Source organism: Pongo pygmaeus, chromosome 5, assembly GCF_028885625.2.
Source record: "Pongo pygmaeus isolate AG05252 chromosome 5, NHGRI_mPonPyg2-v2.0_pri, whole genome shotgun sequence".
Classification (NCBI taxonomy): Eukaryota; Metazoa; Chordata; class Mammalia; order Primates; family Hominidae; genus Pongo; species Pongo pygmaeus.
In genome coordinates this window covers 43884600-43904275 of record NC_072378.2, presented here as the reverse complement: position 1 = coordinate 43904275, position 19676 = coordinate 43884600, and the positions used below count along the sequence as shown (strand labels likewise).

Genomic DNA, 19676 nt, shown 5'->3' with positions numbered 1-19676 from the left:
TGAGACAGAGTCTTGCTCACTCTGTTGCGCAGGCTGATGTGCAGTGGCGTGATCTCGGCTCACAGCTTCAGCCTCTCAGGTTCAAGCGATTCTTGTGCCTCAGCCTCCAAACTAGCTGTGATTACAGGTGTGCACCATCACACCCAGCTGATTTTTATTTCTATTTTTTGAGACAGAGTTTTGCTCTATTGCCCAGGCTGGAGTGCAGTGGCACGATCTTGTCTTACTGCAACTTCCACCTCCTGGGTTCAAGTGATTCTTGTGCCTCAGCCTCCCAAGTAGCTGGGATTACAGGCACATGCTACTACGTCCAGCTAATTTTTTTGTATTTTTAGTAGAGACAGGTTTTTGCCATGTTTGTCAGGCTGGTCTCAAACTCCTGACCTCAAGTGATCCGCCCGCCTCAACCTCCCAAAGTGCTGGGGTTACAGGTGTGAGCCACCATGCCCGAACCAATTTTTGTATTTTTAGTAGAGACAGCGTTTCGCCATGTTGGCCAGGCTGGTCTCAAACTCCTGATCTCAAGTGATCTGCCTGCCTTGGCCTCCCAAAGTGCTGGGATTACAGGCATGAGCCACCGTGCCCAGCTGTGAAAAATAAAACTTTTATCCCTTTTCTGTATTTTTAGAAGCACTTTTTTTTTTTTTGAGACAGGGTCTCAGTGTTACCCAGGCAGGAATGCAGTGGTGCTATCAAAGCTCACTGCAGGCTCAAGTGATCCTCCCACCTCAGCTTCCTGAAGAGCCTGGACTGGATCACAGATGCGCACCACCACACCCAGCTATTTTTTATTAGTATTTGTAGAGATGGGGTCTGCATTATGTTCCCCAGGGTGGTCTCAAACTCCTTGCTGAAGTAATCCTCCTGCCTCAGCCTCCAAAGTGCTAGAATTACAGGCCTGAGCCACCCACCACACCCAGCCAGAAGAAGCTCTTTAATACTTCATTCTCACATTCTCATTCAGACCCTTATTAATAGTTGAATCTCTTTTTCTTTTTTTTTTTTTTTTTTTGAGACGGAGTCGTTCTCTGTTGCCCAGGCTGGAGTGCAGTGGCATGATCTCGGCTCACTGCAAGCTTCGCCTTCCAGGTTCACACCATTCTCCTGCCTTAGCTTCTCGAGTAGCTGGGACTACAGGCGCTCGCCACCATGCCCAACTAATTTTTTTTTTGTATTTTTTAGTAGAGACAGGGTTTCACCATGTTAGCCAGGATGGTCGCGCTCTCCTGACCTCGTGATCCCCTCGCCTTGACCTCCCAAAGTGCTGGGATTACAGGTGTGAGCCATCACAGCCAGCAAATCTTTCTTACCTGAAATTATAAGGAGAATGGTGAAGGAGAGTTTGTTACAGGGATGTCCTCCTTCCTATTTTTTTATTCCTACTTTTCGGGCCAGTGACCATAATGTGCAGCCTGACGGAAATGCAGCTAAACTAAGAGTATAATGGAATTCAATATCAATGCCATTTAGGATTTTAGGAAAAGAACTTTAAGATTTTTTCACTGTTAACATAGGATATTTTTGACATCCGGCAAATCCTTTAGGGATTGATTCTGCCCAGGGGTGCAACCCACCACCTGGCAGGTGAGAGATGTGTGCCTATGCACTAAAATTTCTTAACTTGTTGCAGCACGGGTCTTTGTAAAGCCTCTGGTGCTCTTCTGTCCCCCAGAGCACTATGAAGCCCTGGTATCCCCCATCCTCGGACCTCTTTTCACCTACCTCCATATGGTAAGAGATAAGTCAGGAACAGGAAGCAAAGAGTACTGTTAAGGCCTCTGGCCATTTTTGAGCTTTGCAAGTCAGGAGCTCCTAGAAGTGTTGTCTACTAGCCCTGCCAGACTGGCTGGGCAGAGCTTCTATCCCAGCAGACTATACTTGCTGTAGGATCGAGCAGCCCCCAAAGAACTAAACTGATTTAATTGCCACAAGACAGCTTCAGTTGCAGATTCTGCTCCTAACCTCCTGTTAACTGAGGAGAGGTAAAAAGAGGAATGCTTGCTCACAGACCCTTGCCAGGAATGCTGGGTCTGTTATCTTTACTCTGGAATTAAGCAGGGGGACCAGCTGGGTGGAGAACAGGTACGTCTAGAGACCCAGGAATTCTAAAAATGTTGTTAATTCTTTCCAAGCAAAGAGGTGTTTGAGATACCACCCTCATCAGGGATGTGGGATAGGTTACAGAAACCATAGATTTTTTTTTTAACCTTGTGGTGTGGAGTCTACAGAGGTTGTCATTGATGCCTAGAATCATCCTTGGCTAATTTTAATCATGAAGTGGACTTGACTTTAGATATTATGGGTTCCAATCCTTTCCCCAATTCTAGCATTTATTTTCTTTGTGTTTTCCCAGAGGCTTTCTCAGAAATGGCAAGTTATCAACCAAAGGAGCCTGTTGTGGTAAGGGATACCTACCCACTCTTCTTGGTGGATGAGCTGGCAGCTCATCCACCATTGGGGTGGAAAAAGGAAGGGCAGGGATTCTGCTGTCCCAGGGTAGAAGAGCAGTAGGTTGTAGTCATTCTCAGCCTAGGTGATACATGGCTTGTCTGGACAGGCTGTGACCAGTAGGCAGACTCTGAGATCCAGCCTTCATAGGGGCTACTGTTAACCTTACTCACTTTGATTCTGTAATGTCTATCCAACTGGACAGAGTCACTAGTAATAATGTCCTTCAGTGGATCACTGCTGTCCATTCCCAACTTTTGCATAAAACGAAGACCCAAAGGAGAAGAAAGTGGTCACAGAGAATCTGATTAGGGTCGCTGCTTTCCTTGTCCTTCCTTTTCTGCACTCCTGTGGAACTTGGCCCCCTGGTTTTCTGCAGTGGAGAAGATGAGGCTGCAGATGAAAACCCAGAGTCTCAAGAGATGCTGGAGGAGCAACTGGTGAGGATGTTAACCCGAGAAGTCATGGACCTAATCAGTAAGTGGCATGTCGAAACTGGGGCTATATAGAGAATTTTCCTGGAAGAAGAGCTGGTGGCTCAGCCAACTCCATGAAGGCCTGACTAATGGAAAGGATTCATGTTTGCAGTGAGGCATGGTGGACTGCGAGGTCAAAAGATGGAGACCATCCTGGCCAACATGGTGAAACCCTGTCTCTACTAATAATACAAAAATTAGCTGGGCGTAGTGGCGCGTGCCTGTAGTCCCAGCTACTCAGGAGGCTGAGGCAGGAGAATCACTTGAACCCGGGAGGCGGAGGCTGCAGTGAGCCAAAATCACGCCACTGCACTCCAGCCTGGCGAAAGAGTGAAACTCCGTCTCAAAAAAAAAAAAAAAAAAAAAAGTTCATGTTTGCAGCAACACTGACAGATCAAAAGAAATAACTACATAGAAGCAAGGCAGTCCTTAGGTCAACCTAAGGATACTTTATGAATTGCAAGCTGAATATGGGGAAACAATCTAAAATAGCAGGAAGAATTTGAATTCATTAGGAATAACTTCCTAGTTTTGTCAAAATAGGGAAATGTTTTAAATTCTTGGACATGGAGGCTGTTAATTTTCATTTTTACTGTGTCATTTTGTTTGTTTGAGATTCAAAGTAGACCAGGGATATATCAAGCATCCTCTCCTAGTGACTCACTCTCAGAGAATTCTGTAATTTTCTCTCAGCTAGTTGAACTTGAAGGACCAAAACAGTTCGGTCATCAGAATGCCTCTATTTCTATTGGTGAAGCTAATTCTTGTGCCTTGGACGGTACCCCCATCTTCCTCCCTCCTCACCTGGCCAAAGACAAGTTGGGATCAGTGGGCCTGAGGTGGCTGTTGTGGTAGTATATAGCCACCCTTCACCTAGTAACCCTGCTTTCTTGCTTTAGCGGTTTGCTGTGTTTCAAAGAAGGGTGCTGACCACAGTAGTGCTCCCCCAGCAGATGGAGACGGTAAGTGAGCCTGTGAGACCTTGGAGGTCTGCTCTTAGCCTCCTAAATACTGTTCCTTCTGAACCAGGTCAGTTTCCTTGCAGTCTGGTGAGAAGGAGACACCCTACATCTAGTTAACATCTCTGGACCAGCCCTCTTGCTGTGTGCCTCCATCATACTCCCACCTCCAAGCCTTTGCACTTGCTGTTTCCTCTGTCTCAGATGATTTTCTCCCAACCATATATGTGATCTTTTCCCTTGCTTCATTCCAATGTCACCTCTTCCAAGAGATCGTCCATGACCAACCTATCAAAAATGGCAACCCCAGCTACTCTGTATTCCTCCGCTTTATTCTTCTTCATAGCAGTTGTCACTACCCAACATTATGTTTTTATTTATGTATTCCTTTCTTACCTATCTCCCATGTTAGAATGTAAACTCCCATCAGGGAAGGGACCTATTGTCCTATACCTTTTATCCCCAGTAACTAAATCAGTGCCTGGTAGAAAGGATGCTCAAATATTTGTCCAACAACAAAGTAACTTCAGTATTTGGAGCATTTTGTGTTTCTGCCTAGAAGCTCCCGTTTCCCTCATGTACAGCTTGGGTGCATCTCTAGAAGATCAGCCAATGGGCATGGGCCATTATTATGTGGAGGTGGGAGGGCTCCTAGTACTACTTAGCCACCACTTAGCCTAGAACACTCAGCTGTGCTTTGTTTTTTGAGCTTCTGTCAGAACAAGATATTCTTCTCTGTTCTGAAAGGATGGAGCTTAACATTCTACTCTCTGATAACAGATGAAGAAATGATGGCCACAGAGGTCACCCCCTCAGCTATGGCAGAGCTTACAGACCTGGGCAAATGTCTGATGAAGCATGAGGTGGGTAGAAGGAGCAGGTGATACCTTTACTCTTTGCCCAGGTGGGGAGTCACCTTTTACTTTTCTTGCTCTATGGTGCTATCAAGAGTTTTTTGTAATACTCCTTTGTTACATAAGTTCCTGGTTCCAAAGGCCCCAGAAAAAAACGAGGGAAAAGGTGCAGTGCCATGGTGTCTCCCATACCAGCATAGGCAGGAGCTCTCAGGAAAACACATAGTAGGCACACTGATGCAGATCCCTGGTGTTTAGCCTCCCCAAGCCAGGCCTGAGCTTTGTCTCCATCTTACACATACAGGTTTTCTCACATTTTGATTTTTTCTTTTTGACTGGCAATACACAGAAATAGAGGAAGTAAACTCACTTCATTTTTCCTGCTTAGCTATTTAAAACTCCAGCTCCTAAGCCAGGCATGGTGGCACACACCTGTAGTCCCAGCTATTCGAGAGGCTGAGATGGGAGAATAGCTTGAGCCCAGGAGTTCAAGACCAGCCTGGGCAACAAAACAACCCCATTGTTAGAGCGGGGAGAAAAAAAAAAAAAAACCTTCCAGCTCCTGATGTGTAAGAATAATCAGAGAAAATTGTGCTTCTTTTCCCATTGTAACTCTTCTTCTTTTCCTGTTCAGGATGTTTGTACAGCACTATTAATTACAGCCTTCAATTCCCTGGCCTGGAAAGATACTCTGTCCTGCCAGAGGACGACCTCACAGCTCTGCTGGCCTCTCCTCAAACAAGTATGGTTATTCACCCCTTTTCCCTGCCCCTCATGGAAGGTTTGGGTCATGCAGATTGACTAAATCATTCAGAAGAACTGGGGTGCTGAGGCCTTGAGAGAGGCCCCCTGTGGCCCTAAAGCACAGTTGTCTCCCCAGGTGCTGTCAGGGACACTGCTTGCAGATGCAGTTACATGGCTTTTCACCAGTGTGCTGAAAGGCTTACAGATGCACGGGCAGCACGACGGGTGCATGGCTTCCCTGGTCCATCTGGCCTTCCAGATATACGAGGCACTGGTGAGTGGGGAAAGCATGGGGGCAGGATGGCTGCAGCTTCATCACTCAGTCTGCTCCTAGTCTCTTGGGCCTTATCCTAAATCCAGGCACCTGCCAAATTGCAGGTGCAGTCTCCGAGAAATGGGTGTGGCAGGAAATGGGGAGGGTGGCAATATCCAAACCTACATCCAGTAAGTTTATCCCTGCTGATATCAGCGCCCCAGGTACCTGGAGATAAGAGCTGTAATGGAGCAAATCCCTGAAATACAGAAGGACTCACTGGACCAGTTTGACTGCAAGCTTTTAAACCCCTCCCTGCAGAAAGTGGCTGACAAGCGCCGAAAGGACCAATTCAAACGCCTCATTGCTGGTTGCATTGGGGTAGGTCACGCACCTTCATTAGTGCACCCAACCCCTTCTTAAATCATGTGTATGGGCAAACCATAAACCAGCTGTAGTTATTGACCATTATGGTGAGATAATTTTTTTTTTTTTTTTTTTTTTTGAGATGGAGTGCAGTGGTTGCCCAGGCTGGAGTGCAGTGGTGCGATCTCAGCTCACCACAACCTCCGCCTCCCAGGTTCAAACGATTCCCGTCTCAGCCTCCCAAGTAGCTGGGATTACAGGCATGTGCCACCACACCCGGCTATTTTTTTTTTATTTTTAGTAGAGACGGGGTTTCTCCATGTCGGTCAGGCTGGTCTTGAACTCCTGACCTCAGGTGATCCACCCGCCTTGGCCTCCCAAAAGTGTTGGGATTACAGGCGTGAGCCACTGCGCCGGGCCAAGAGAATCTTTAACTACTACTTAGGGCCTAGCATTAATTCTTTCTCATTTGTTTTCCACAGAAACCCTTGGGAGAGCAGTTCCGAAAAGAAGTTCACATTAAGAATCTTCCCTCACTTTTCAAAAAAACAAAGCCAATGCTGGAGACGGAGGTGCTGGACAATGATGGGGGTGGCCTGGCCACCATCTTTGAACCCTGAATCAAGCTTTTGGGCATCCTTCCTCAGCCTTTCTTGTCATCTCTTCTTTCCCTTTGTAGCTAATCTCTAGGCCCTTCTTGCACTGCCACCTCACTTTCCACCATTGTCAGCCTGGAGAGAGATCTCCAGGTCTGGAGCTGGAGAGAACAGGCCCTGTGCAGGACCAGAAGTAATTATACTAAAGTATCAAGAAAGGGAGTTAGGGCTTAAACTATTCTGTCTAGATGTCCCAGATAGTTCCCATTCTACTTGGGAGATTTGGCTTTTCCAAGAAAAGCTAGAACAGAGCAGCCCTTCTCCCACAAGCCCTCCCACCCCTGTGCAGCCACATACCTGTACAGAATGTAACTAAGGGCGCTGTGCCCAACACTGCGACTAGCAAGGCTTGCAGCAAGAGCACAGCCCTCAACTACTTGTGCCAGAGTTTCTCTTGGACCACTCCAACTCCCACTGAGCCCTTTTGCTGCTGGGCTGGCAGGAAACTTTCCCCACTCCCTAAGGGGCACGTCTGGGTTAGGTGCTAAGTGCTGAAGAGAACTTGGCCAGTTCTCTCAACTTTGCTTTGGGCAAGAATCTGGTCACCTGATGGGACCCATGGTACAGGCTACTGCTAAACTTGGCACAGTATCAAGTATAGTACCTCCAAGGACCAGGGCTGGGCAGTCTTTAGTGCTAACATCCCCTTTAGAGTTCACACATCTTGCCCTTCCATGAATGACCCCTCAGTCTGGCCTCCCCAGCCTCAAGGTCCACTCAGGCACAAGAGCCACTGTACCCTAGATAGTGTCACATGACACCATTGTCATCCAAGGATAATACAGACCAACTAGGCTACATCTGTGATAAGCAGCTAGCAAAGCCGCTGGTCTTCTCCTAGGACTAAGTCCAGGTGCCTTCCACAATCTCATGGTCTTTCAGGTCCCTGGTTACTTTTCTCAAAGGCCATTTCCAAAAGAAAAGAATACATGCCTTCGCATCACAACCTGTACTGTGAGTCCATTCTAGAGGTCATTGAAAGGCCCTGTAAACAGAGAGGACATGGATACGGGACCTGGCCCTGAGATTATTACTGGCCATAAGGCAGAGTTAATCCATACAGAAACCAGTGTGTCCATGTGCTCTGCACAAAAACAGACCTGTTGTCCATCCAGTCCACTGACAAGAGGGTTTCCACGAGAGCCGAAGTGGACTGAAGCTCCAGTTTTTAGCTGGTGCGGGCCACAGGCAGGGTCAGATTGAGAAGAAGCAAAGCTGGGGAAGCAGAAGTTGGAGTCTTGTGTTGCTCCCTCTTCCTGTGTGGTGCTCTGGGTTTCTGTGGATTGTGATGACGATCTCAAGAGTGTTTCCCTCCAAACCTGATAGCTGCCTATTCCTGTCTGGTTGGGGCTGTGGAGGGTGTAGTTGTATTTATTGCATTGTAATATTTTTAACATTCTGTGACTTCATGCTAGAAATTTTCTATTGTTTATAGAAACTTTTTGTAGAAACATTAACTCTAAAGCACATCTGCATGTCAGTAAAAATCTCAGTTTCGTACAGAAAGGGACCCATCTGCCTTTTTCAACCTAGTCTTAAAACCAGTGACATACTCCAGGGTTACTTCATGAGCACCCGGGACTAAACAGGAAGAAATGTGACTGATGAACCTGGTCTTTCAAGCTTTCTGAAATGGTGTGCCAGTTAGAAAAGGATTTCTATTCCTGACATACCCAGATTAGGCAGCCCATACCATTCTCAAAGTGTCTTTCGTGTGTGGCAGCTGGGCCTAGCCCACAGGAATTGCTACTGTTCTTTGTTGGAGCTGTCAATAGCAACATGAACTTCCCTGGTAATCCAGGAGATAGGTGAAGTGGCACATTCACTCTAGCTTGAATGTTTTTCTAGGGTTTGGCTGTGCTCCCAGAAACCACCTTAATTTGCCAATTCTCAGGAGGTGTACTTTTTGTTGTTTTTGAGACAGGGTCTCACTGTTACCCAGGCTGGAGTGCACATCTGATGTTCTTAATTGCTAAATGCCAAACCAGTTCTGAAGTGAGGCCCCGTTTTTCGCAGTGGCTCACACCTGTAATCCCAACACTTTGGGAGGCCCCAAGGCAGGCAGATCACTTGAGGTCAGGAGTTTGACACCAGCCTGACCAACATGGTGAAACCCTGTCTCTACTAAAAATACAAAAAATTAGACATAGCCAGGTGTGGTGGTGTGCGCCTGTAGTATCAGCTACTCAGGAGGCTGAGGCAAGAGAATTGCTTGAACCCAGGAGGAGGTTGCAGTGAGCTGAGACTGCACCATTGCACTCCAGCCTGGGCAACAGAGTGAGACTCTTTCTCAAAAAACAAACTCAAAAGTAATCTCAAAAAGTGTTTTTGTTTGGGTGAGTTTATTTACATCTAAGGCCTTATAAAGGCCTAAAAAGTCTCATTTTATGGCACATTTAACAAAATATATTGATTAAAGCTGGAATTGTCCCAGAAAACTCAGGATCCCTAGTCACACTGGGCTCTCTGTACAGCAGTCCTGTAGGGTGGGTCAGTCAGAACCCAAAGCTTCAGCTTGCCTCAGAAGCATCCAAGCTCAGTCCATCTGAACCGCATCTAGTTCATCCAAGAAGCGCCGGCACTTCCCCATCAGTACTTTGATGGCTTCACTCACCAGCACATCTGGTGGCAACACCCCTGTTGACTCAACAGAGACTGGGGACCAAAGAGACACTTTAGTCTAGGCAGGGCTTGCCTGTAAAACTTACTCATAAACTTCACATCTAGACTGGAAGGAAGCTGCAGCACCAAAGAGCACTGCCCACTCATCTCACCACTTCATACTCACAGATATAATGATCTCGAACCCGGGCAAGCCTCACAACCTTCTTTAGCTTCTCATTCCGGAAGATTTCTCTGCTGAAGGTATCCAGCCGGGGGTTGGCAACTCTGGCCACCTTTTTACCTAATGAGAACAAACCATGTTTTTTTATCCTTTTTTCTAATTTGCCACTTGGTAGCAAACCATGTTATACTTTTCGGAGCCCAGCGTTTTTATTTGTCACCTTCAAAGAAAATATTATTTAGGTCCTAACCTGAACAGCATCCCAAATACCATACCTTGGACTTCCTGCACCTCAATAACACCAGGTGAGAAGCACCTGCTCAACTCCTCAGCTGCCTCCCCTTCCACGGGCTCAAGCAGGGTGATGTCTGGCAAGAGCCTGTAACTGGCTGTTGCCACTGGTGAAAACTTGGCATGATCTTTGCCTGGAGAGGAAGAGGGAACATGCCTATAGGAAACCCTTCTAGGGTTAGGAAGAATACTCCTCATAAGCTACTAACAGCAAAAGCACAACCCTCTTGGCTTTCTACCTGCCGGGAATATCTCAGCCGAGTTCCCTAGTCGGCTTGCCCCACTGCAACCGAACTACCCCCCTTCCCAGGAAGGCACACAGGGTTCTCACCAATGCCCTTGACACAGTGCATGAGCAGGTCAATTTCTTGGCCAGGCCGCAGCTGAGCAATGAGGATGTCATTGTGCACTGGTCGGATAGTGCCCTCTGGAAAGAGATCAGCCTGGTTCCCCAGGGGGATCCATGTCATATGCCTGGTATACACTGGAGGAAAAACATGCCAGAAGATGTCAGTCCCTAAAACTAGCAGCTATCCACAGGTGGGGCCTCTTCCTCACCCTACCACTACTTACCTTTGTGGTTCACGTACAGTTCGTTGGGGTCAGAGGAATCTTTAGCAGCATGGGGGTTCCGAGTGCATCTGACTTGGAGACGAAACTGTAGAGTATCTATCTCGGTGCCTTCTTCATCTCCTGCACAAATGGAGGGAGCTCCTAAGAACTAATAAACGTCTGAGTGCCAGCACTATGCTGAATGCTTTACATATGTTTCCCATTTAATTATGGCAAACTTGGGAAGACAAGGCAAGTGTTCTCACAGATGAAAAACACTGATGTACAAAGATAAGTAACTTACCCAACATCACAGTCAACCAGGATTTGAACCCAGATAGTCCACTTCTCCCAAAATTTCATTTTCTCACCTTGGTTCCGATACTCAAAAAGACGGGGATCAGCATGAATGGGAATGAGCCCCAGACGGTGAGCAAGGATCTCATCCTGAACAATAGATGTATTATTGTACACCAGGACCTTCTCCACAGCCATAGTTGGCACCTGCCCAAGGAAAAATAACCACTTATCTGCAAAAATCCAATAGACCCCCTGCCTATCCCCGTAACCCCAACCTCCAGAGGTAGGGAGCTATCTCTCTTCCTAGAATGTTTAATGAGAAATTTACAAAGAATGAGAAGGTAAAATGCTCAGCAAAATTCCAAGAAAATTAAGGAGGGAAGGACAGCTTGAGACACTTAATTCTCCAAGTGAGGTGTCAGTGCAGTTCCCAAAGCAACTCCAGCCTTGTCACCATGCCTGCCAATACCTCAGCTAGCAGAATTCGTCGAAAAGCATTGGCAATGGCTGCGTCAACTCCCACCATGTCAAACTCCAGTGAGTTTTCATCCATGTGTACTACATCCACACGGAAATTCTAGAGGGACAGGAAAAACATTTAAGTGAAACCTGCTCTCTGTGTAATCTCTCTTCATACCTCCCCCTTAGATAATTCTCTCAAGTATTAGCCTCTAGTCCAAAAACCTCCCTTTGCCCAGATGTCCCTTATTAAATATTCTTTCTCGCCCAGTGTTTTAAGTTTCATGAAAAGTCTCCGTTTTTGTCATACATTCATTAAAACCCTATGCAATACGGCTTCCAACCAAACCATCCACAGAAGCTATTCTACTAAAGAACAGAAACTACCATAGTGCTTAGTCTTGTTGACACTACTCAGTCCTCTTACTAGACTTCTGTTATGCTTGGCATTGATTAAAAAACCCCCTCCTGGCCCAGCACGGTCGCTCACACCTGTAATCCCTGCACTTTGGGAGGCTAAGACGGGCAGATCACAAGGTCAGGAGTTTGAGACCAGCCTGGCCAGCATGGTGAAACCCCGTCTCTACTAAAAATACAAAAAATTAGCTGGGCATGGTGGTGCGTGACTGTAGTCCCAGCTACTTGGGAGGCTGAGGCAGGAGAACTGCTTGAACCTGGGAGGCGGAGGTTGCAGTGAGCCAAGATCGCGCCACTGCACTCCATCCTGGGAGATAAGAGCGTCTCATGAAAAGAAAAGAAAAAAATCCCCTCCTTTTTTGAACTATTCCCCTGGTTTCTGAGCTCTGAGCTCCACTCTTCCTTCTCTGATGATCAACTTCCACCCATCTCTAAATTTGCCAGTTTCTTGTCCCTCTCCCAGGTCACCTTAACTGTACTAACAGTTTTAGCAACTATCTGTTCTGACAACTCCCAAAATGTTAGCTCACTTCTGATCTCATTTCAAGCGTGCAGTCTTCTAGCCTGCTAGATTTCTCCACATGCAGAAAACAATGCATCATCATTCCCGTTTCCCAGACCCATTTCTCCTCTCAGTAAATGATACCACAATGCATCAAAGCAGTTCCCAAGCCAAAAAGTCATTTTATGCTACCCCCACAGCCTTTACCAAAGCAATCATAAATTTACCTTCTGTTCTACCTTTGCTCTATTTGTACCATCAGTCTTAGTTCATGTCTTCAACCTCAGCTTCCCTTACAACAGATCTGCCTGCTTCATAAGATCCTCCTCAAACTCATTCCCTCCCAGCCATCAAGGTTGCAAATCTGATCGTGTCTGCTTAAGAACTATTCAAGCTCCCTATCAACAGTGCCCAAGACACACTTCAACCTTGCCTACCACTCATGCCAGAACTACCTGGACATTCCCGGAGCACACTTCACACAAGCCATAATTTTTTTTCAAGCATTAACCTTTTTCATTGTTCATACTTTATTCGTTGTATCAACAGGTTAAAAAAGTAAAATTTTCCCAAGCACTGATTTACAGATCATGTTTATAAGCTGCACGCAAAGGTCAGTTGCATAAACGGTAACATTCAGTAATCTATTTAAATGCAATTTTAACCCTTATTTTAAGCTAAGTGAAACAATAATACAAAACACTAAATACACACAAAACCTGTATATCCTGAACTTCACTGACTTGAAACAAACCCTTCATAATTTAACTCCTGTTCTTTTTTACTTACCATTCAAGGCTCAATTCAGATGTCCCCTCCTCTTGAAATGTTAAGTACCTTTCGGCCCCTCTTCCTGGTCTCAGCGGAATGCTCCCCACCCCAACCCTGCCGTCTTCATGGCTATCAACCACCTTCACCATATTACACTAGATTCACTTGTTGATACATACCATTCCTCAACAAAACTGAACATCTTTGCAGAACTGGGTAGAAACTGTGTCTAATTTGGCCTGTAAACGGAGCGTCTAGCACATTGCTCAACAAACTTACAAACGGAGCGACCCCCAAGAGCAGCTTCTGAGACAGACACAGGCTGCTCAGACCACAGGGTCTGGCCTTCATAACCCTCCCCAGACAACTCCGGCCCCACTTACCTTCTCGAAGCGGTCCTGGTCCCAGGCATCATCATAACCGGAATAGTTACCGGGAAAGTCAGTGGTATGAACCTAGAGCAAAGGGACGAATTCGTCCACGAAGGGACAGTGAGCCCACGGCTATCCCCACGCCAATCCCAAGACCCATCCCTGTTCCGCTCTCATTCCTCCCGCCCGAGCTCAAGACCACAAGGCTTACATTGCGAACCCCAAACTCCCCTAGAACCACGCGACTCCGCATTTCCTCCACCGCCTGAGAAGCCGCCATCTTCAATCTCTCCACAAGACTAGAGGCTCTATCTGACGCGTGCGTCCTAGTAGCCCTGCTCCGTCTCCGTGGCAACGCACCGCCTCCTGGAATCTTAAATATCGCGAGACTTTGTCCCGCCCCCGTCCACGTCCGCAGCTTCCGGAAGTTGGTTTTGTCCAAACATCCGGGCTTCTCCTTTTTGTGTTCCGGCCGATCCCACCTCTCCTCGACCCTGGACGTCTACCTCCTTGAAGCCCACATCTTGCCCACTCCTCCGCGCGCGGGGCTAGCGCGGGCTTCAGTGACGGGAGCCCTCAAAGGACATGGCAACTACAGCGGCGCCGGCGGGCGGCGCCCGAAATGGAGCTGGCCCGGAATGGGGAGGGTTCGAAGAAAACATCCAGGTAATGGCCCCAGGGCACCAGCTGCCAGCAACCGGAGGGCCGGCGATGTCCAGAAGTGTCTTGGGGATTCTCTCTCTGGGCCTGGAAGTCCGCTCCATTTACAAAACTCTCTTCTTTGGGTCTTCGTGCACACTAAAGTCAGTGGGATTAACATTGACCTGAAACGGCCAGACTAGTACTCCAGCCTGAGGATCTCGGGTTTCTGGGCCCGCCCGAGGCATTAGGAAGAAGGTATTCTTGGAACAAGTTAGGAAGTTGGTGGGGGTCAGGCATGGAGTGGGGTTGGGTGGGATTCATTGGCATTCGCTGAAAACATACTATGTGTATAGTTTTGTTTGGGGCTTAGGAAAAAAGGAAATGGGCACTTTTTCAGCCTTTTAGTCTTTGATAGGTAACGTAGGAGAAAGACATGAATGGAAGACTAGTAGGTTTCCCAGGCTAGAAAAGATAGCCAAAGCTAGAAACCAGGCGTTCTGAGAGCATATGAGGGGGAATGGAGTGGCATGATCTGTAGTGATTCCAAGCCGTATCCTCAGCAGTGGAAGAACAAAGCCCTAAACCCTGGGATGAGCAGAGGACTTAATGGATGGAACAGAAAAGTCCTGCACTCTAGGAGCCATTGTCTTCACAGGGCGGAGGCTCAGCTGTGATTGACATGGAGAACATGGATGATACCTCAGGCTCTAGCTTCGAGGATATGGGTGAGCTGCATCAGCGCCTGCGCGAGGAAGAAGTAGACGCTGATGCAGCTGATGCAGCTGCTGCTGAAGAAGAGGATGGAGAGTTCCTGGGCATGAAGGGCTTTAAGGGACAGCTGAGCCGGCAGGTGGCAGATCAGGTAAGCAAGATTGAATCCTCTGCAGATAGAAAAGTATACCTAGGTATGTCCCGTGTTCTGGAGTTGGTGTTGGTGATGTTCGCCCCAGGTTGTCCAGTTAGAACCATGTAGAAATGAAACGGAAAATAGGCAACAGGGTCTAGAACCAACAGTACCACAATACCTATGCCCATCTTCCTTACTTCAGATGTGGCAGGCCGGGAAGAGACAAGCCTCCAGGGCCTTCAGCTTGTACGCCAACATCGACATCCTCAGACCCTACTTTGATGTGGAGCCTGCTCAGGTGCGAAGCAGGTGAGGAGCCTTCTCTTGAAGAAGCTTCCCTCCTAACACCTAGTCCTTCATGCATACTACAATCCGATTTCAAGCCCTGGGCTCTGGTGGGCTCCCCGTCTTCATGACCCCATCACCTCTCATCACTGCACCTGTCCCTAAAACAAATAATAATAGCACACCATCTTTCTCCTCTTTTCCATCTAACTGACTACTCATCTTCCCTCAAAACCTACCTCAGATGTCACTTCCTCTGTTCCGCATTCCTCAATCCCATCCTGTTTGTTCTCTCCTGGTGTTCCTAAAGAACTCTGTGCTTGCCAGCCGGGCATGGTGGCTCACGCCTGTAATCCCAGCACTTTGGGAGGCCGAGGCGGGCGTATCACAAGGTCAGGAGATCGAGACCATCCTGGCTAACACGGTGAAACCCTGTCTCTACTAAAAATGCAAAAAAATTAGCCGGGCGTGGTGGTGGGCGCCTGTAGTCTCAGCTACTCAGGAGGCTGAGGCAGGAGAATGGCATGAACCTGGGATGCGGAGGCAGAGCTTGCAGTGAACCAAGATCATGCCACTGCACTTCAGCCTGGGCAACAGAGCAAGACTCCATCTCAAAAAAGAAAAAAAAAAAAAAAAAAGAACTCTGCGCTTGCCTCTAATAGGCAGCACTTCACCACTGCTATCCTTTCTTACTCCTGGAATTTTCCTCCCAGAGACCAACAGCATCTCAAAAGCAGGCTCTGTCTTGTTTATCTTTTTATTCCCAGCACTAGAACAGTCTCAGAATCAAAATATCAGGGCATCGTTTTTGAGTGACTTTTCAAGAACTAGATTTAATCCTGGCTTGGTTTTTTTGTTCATCCTTTAATCAATGCTAATCAAATACCCAGGACCACTCAGCAAGTATTTATTAAGCATTTGCTCTATGCCAGACCCTAAACTAATTGTATCTGCTTCAGTGGTGAAGATAGATGGCAGCCTTGCTCTTGAGTGCAGTTACAGTACAGTACTCATTCTATGATGGGGCACGCGGGAGGGATATGTGAGCTAAAGCAGGTTGGTGGGTGGGACAGGACAAGTTTCCCAGAGGAAGTAAAATCTAGCTAAAATCCAAGATATGATTAGGAGCTAGCCACTTGAGAGAAGAGGGAAGTGACTAAATTTTCATACCACTTCTCATATATTTTTCAAGAAAATGCTCAACAGTGCCTGGAGGCACAGATAAGCAGGAAGAGGAGGCGTTTTTACTATTCCCTCAGTAACACCTTTCATTCTGAACTTTCCATTTAGCCAGCTAGACTTTTCCCAGGGCTTCCTCATTACAGCCCTGAATTCTGGGTACTCTCTGCTGAGGTCTGCCTGTCTTGTCCTGTCTTTGTTTTGTTTTGTTTTGAGATGGAGTCAAACTCTGTCACCCAGGCTGGAGTGCAGTGGCGTGATATCGGTTCACTGCAACCTCCGCCTCCTGAGTTCAAGCAATTCTCTTGCCTCAGCCTCCTGAGTAGCTGGGACTACAGGCGCCCGCCACCGTGCCCAGCTAATTTTTTGTATTTTTCGTAGAGACAGGGTTTCACCATATTGGCCAGGCTGGCCTCAAACTCCTGACCTTGCGATCTGCCCGCCTCGGCCTCCCAAAGTGCTGGGATTACAGGCGTGAGCCACCACGCCCAGCCTGCCTGTCTTTTCAAGGGGAGAGGGCAGACGGATACATGGTCGGGCCCTCCTTCAAGGCCCAGTAGGGCTGAGTTCTCCATATAGCTGCTGTTTCAGTCAGCTAAGTTTCAGGGGGTTGTCCTTCCTGGAAGTAATTTTAGGGGCAAGGAAATGATTTCCTCATTCCCTATCTGTCTTTACTTCCCTGTTCTACCGTGTCATCCAACATGTCTTCTAGGCCAGGCCCCATTCCCTGGAGTTAGAGATGAATAAAATTCAGGCCTTGCCCTCCAGAACCTCATGGCCTCGTGCTGCCTCTGCTTTAATCTCTCCTCTCCTCTCCCAGGCTCCTGGAGTCCATGATCCCTATCAAGATGGTCAGCTTCCCCCAGGTGAATAGAGGGTGGCATGTCTGGGGAGCCGGGGGAAGCACCAGGGCAGAGGGTGGGACCACCAGGCAAATCCTGGGAAGCCATAAACAGATGAGCTGTTGTACCGTCCAGCCTGAATGAGTTGGTATATTGACAGAAAATTGCAGGTGAACTCTATGGACCTCTCATGCTGGTCTTCACTCTGGTTGCCATCCTACTGCACGGGATGAAGACGTCTGACACTATTATCGTAAGCAGGGCAGACAACTTTGCGGGGGGTGGCTGCACTAGGTTGAAAGCTGCCTGAGGATATGATGGTGGAGTGAGACAGGAACAGCCCCTGCGGAAGGCCCTAGGTGAGGCTGAGATCAGAGGCCTCCTAGGACTAAGTAGAGCCTTCACCCCACAGCGGGAGGGCACCCTGATGGGCACAGCCATTGGCACCTGCTTCGGCTACTGGCTGGGAGTCTCATCCTTCATTTACTTCCTTGCCTACCTGTGCAACGCCCAGATCACCATGCTGCAGATGTTGGCACTGCTGGTAAGGAGCCAGGTGTGGTGGGCAAGAGTGATGTTAAAAAGAGTAGCCAGGCCTTGGTCGGCATCTGTCCTGGGGCCCCAAAGCCTGGAATGGGAGGAATAGGCCAATGGACCATGTGTTTCCCAGGGTCCACATGAGGGGCCAGAAACCAGACCAACCTGAGTGATTTTCCTCTCCACCATCCTCCTTCCCAGGGCTATGGCCTCTTTGGGCACTGCATTGTCCTGTTCATCACCTATAATATCCACCTCCACGCCCTCTTCTACCTCTTCTGGCTGTTGGTGGGTGGACTGTCCACACTGCGCATGGTAAGCTGGGCAAGAGGCTTCCCGGGGTGGGCTGTCCTCCCAGGGAGTTGGGGAAGACAGCCTGGAGCGTCCATCTCACAAAGAGCCCTAAATGGGAGGGAAGGGCCCAAAGGTGGTTCTGCCCTGGGTGGGGGTGTCTTGTCCCCACTGCTCACTTTGGAGCCAGTCCCTTTGAGCTGTATTCTCATGGCCCTAGGTAGCAGTGTTGGTGTCTCGGACCGTGGGCCCCACACAGCGGCTGCTCCTCTGTGGCACCCTGGCTGCCCTACACATGCTCTTCCTGCTCTATCTGCATTTTGCCTACCACAAAGTGGTAGAGGGTAAGTGGCAGGAAGGTCTGGGTGGGGGAGAATGGGAAAGCAGCTGCCTAGAGCAAGAAGCTGGATATGATGGCCGGTGGGCTGGGCCCATCTGACCCTCGCTCACCTTCCATCTTCCTTCCAGGGATCCTGGACACACTGGAGGGCCCCAACATCCCGCCCATCCAGAGGGTCCCCAGAGACATCCCTGCCGTGCTCCCTGCTGCTCGGCTTCCCACCACCGTCCTCAATGCCACAGCCAAAGCTGTTGCGGTGACCCTGCAGTCACACTGACCCCACCTGAAATTCTTGGCCAGTCCTCTTTCCCACAGCTGCAGAGAGGAGGAAGATTATTAAAGGACAGTCCTGATGACATGTTTCTTAGATGGGGTCTGCAGCTGCCACTGAGCTGTAGCTGCGTAAGTACCTCCTTGATGCCTGTCGGCACTTCTGAAGGGCACAAGGCCAAGAACTCCTGGCCAGGACTGCAAGCCTCTGCAGCCAGTGCAGAAAATGGGTCAGCTCCTTTGAGAACCCCTCACCACCTACCCCTTCCTTCTTCTTTATGTTTCCCACATTGTCTTGCTAAGTATAGACTTGGTAATTAAAATGTTGATTGAAGTCTGGAACTGCAGCAACTGATCCAGTGGTCCTCCCTGTCATCCCACTTCTATATACTTTCCTGCTCACTCAACAATGGTAATGTCATATGTTCCCTTCTTCATATCCTCACGCAGGCAGGATAAAGGTGGGACAGGCCAGACTACATAGAAGGCAGTGATTGAATATGGAACCTACCCCTGAGGGCAGGAGACACCTGACCCATAAAGCGGCAGGGAGGCCTCAAGCACAAAAGCCATAAGCCTGATGGAACACTGCAGCCAGCTTGAGTCTGGGCTCAGCTGCACTCTTGGGAAGCCAAGGAAGCAGTGACAATTGGACAAAACATCCCGACTTAAACCCCGTGTCAAAACAAGGATCTTCTGCACCTGGGCATTGTGTTGATAATTTTCCTGTGGAGCTCATAATTGAAGCCAAATTTGGCGTTGCCGTGGTGGTACTGGGGCCAGCTCCTTTTAGTTTTTCTGTCTTTCTTCTTAAAACCAACCACCACTCCTAACATAGCACCATCCACCCCCACCACCACCACCTCTTTAATCTGCTCCACTTAGTAAGTTAATTCAGGTGGCTAAGAGAGGGAATAGGGCCTTTGACCTCCCTTCACTATATTGAATATTATATTTTATGTAAAATAATCTTACACTAGTAAATCTGGGTCAGCAGCATCTATTCCTCCTAACACAGGGACTAACAGAGTTGCCCTTCATTTGTCCTGCGTTACACAAGTGAGTCCCCCACCACCCTGACCAGTGGACAAAGTTGCGACAGCACCGCCTGCACCGTGCAGTGTGGCTCAGCCACCTTCACGTCCTCACCAGTGATCCAGGGCCCTGGCCCTGGCACCTCCTTTGTATTGGCTGCCCCAGTCTCGCGGCACGGACACACCCTCAGATGTCAACAGTGCC

General features: G+C 48.3%; 3 protein-coding genes across 6 annotated transcripts in view; 2 read left to right on the top strand and 1 right to left on the bottom strand.

The window, feature by feature from the left end:
* XPO5 (exportin 5) overlaps nucleotides 1-8262 on the top strand; it is a 55114-nt gene extending 46852 nt beyond the window's left edge. For both annotated transcript variants that reach the window (XM_054493245.2, XM_063667040.1), the window contains 9 exons: nucleotides 1634-1731; nucleotides 2354-2400; nucleotides 2828-2925; nucleotides 3824-3886; nucleotides 4664-4746; nucleotides 5372-5479; nucleotides 5618-5755; nucleotides 5951-6115; nucleotides 6583-8262. In XM_054493245.2, coding sequence (XP_054349220.1) covers nucleotides 1634-1731; nucleotides 2354-2400; nucleotides 2828-2925; nucleotides 3824-3886; nucleotides 4664-4746; nucleotides 5372-5479; nucleotides 5618-5755; nucleotides 5951-6115; nucleotides 6583-6720 — 938 coding nt within the window. In that variant the 3' untranslated portion in view covers nucleotides 6721-8262. The remainder of the gene's footprint in view (nucleotides 1-1633; nucleotides 1732-2353; nucleotides 2401-2827; nucleotides 2926-3823; nucleotides 3887-4663; nucleotides 4747-5371; nucleotides 5480-5617; nucleotides 5756-5950; nucleotides 6116-6582) is intronic.
* On the bottom strand, nucleotides 7-13608 carry POLR1C (RNA polymerase I and III subunit C). 2 transcript variants are annotated; one of them, XM_054493249.2, is made up of 9 exons: nucleotides 13416-13572; nucleotides 13217-13288; nucleotides 11154-11261; nucleotides 10756-10888; nucleotides 10406-10525; nucleotides 10164-10316; nucleotides 9817-9966; nucleotides 9545-9661; nucleotides 7-1310 (listed from the first exon to the last, which is right to left on the bottom strand). In XM_054493249.2, the coding sequence occupies exons 1-9, from the start codon at nucleotides 13482-13484 to the stop codon at nucleotides 1204-1206; spliced, it is 1029 nt and encodes a 342-aa protein (XP_054349224.2). In that variant the 5' UTR covers nucleotides 13485-13572; the 3' UTR covers nucleotides 7-1203. The 2 variants fall into 2 exon arrangements, with proteins under 2 accessions (XP_054349224.2, XP_054349223.2); XM_054493248.2 differs by lacking the exon at nucleotides 7-1310 and adding an exon at nucleotides 9080-9411 and having other exon boundaries at nucleotides 13416-13608.
* Nucleotides 13609-13641: 33 nt separating this feature from the next.
* Nucleotides 13642-18784, top strand: YIPF3 (Yip1 domain family member 3). 2 transcript variants are annotated; one of them, XM_054493246.2, is made up of 9 exons: nucleotides 13642-13870; nucleotides 14502-14708; nucleotides 14896-15002; nucleotides 16978-17023; nucleotides 17160-17252; nucleotides 17412-17543; nucleotides 17738-17851; nucleotides 18048-18171; nucleotides 18296-18784. In XM_054493246.2, exons 1-9 carry the CDS (start codon nucleotides 13790-13792, stop codon nucleotides 18442-18444), a joined length of 1053 nt encoding a protein of 350 aa, XP_054349221.1. In that variant the 5' UTR covers nucleotides 13642-13789; the 3' UTR covers nucleotides 18445-18784. The 2 variants fall into 2 exon arrangements, with proteins under 2 accessions (XP_054349221.1, XP_054349222.1); XM_054493247.2 differs by lacking the exon at nucleotides 17412-17543 and having other exon boundaries at nucleotides 13732-13870.
* The last annotated feature ends 892 nt before the right edge of the window (nucleotides 18785-19676 follow it).

Bases quoted from the DNA above. Each gene is read 5' to 3' on its own strand.
- POLR1C (XM_054493248.2), bottom strand. From the start codon at position 13,484: ATGGCGGCTTCTCAGGCGGTGGAGGAAATGCGGAGTCGCGTGGTTCTA. The intron at 10,889-11,153 runs GTATTGGCAGGC...TTCCTTGGGCAG, and splicing joins GACGAATTCTGCTAGCTGAG to GTGCCAACTATGGCTGTGGA. The intron at 9,967-10,163 runs GTGAGAACCCTG...CTTCCTCTCCAG, and splicing joins GCACTGTGTCAAGGGCATTG to GCAAAGATCATGCCAAGTTT.
- YIPF3 (XM_054493246.2), top strand. From the start codon at position 13,790: ATGGCAACTACAGCGGCGCCGGCGGGCGGCGCCCGAAATGGAGCTGGC. The intron at 15,003-16,977 runs GTGAGGAGCCTT...CTCCTCTCCCAG, and splicing joins CCTGCTCAGGTGCGAAGCAG to GCTCCTGGAGTCCATGATCC. The intron at 17,852-18,047 runs GTAAGCTGGGCA...TCATGGCCCTAG, and splicing joins GACTGTCCACACTGCGCATG to GTAGCAGTGTTGGTGTCTCG.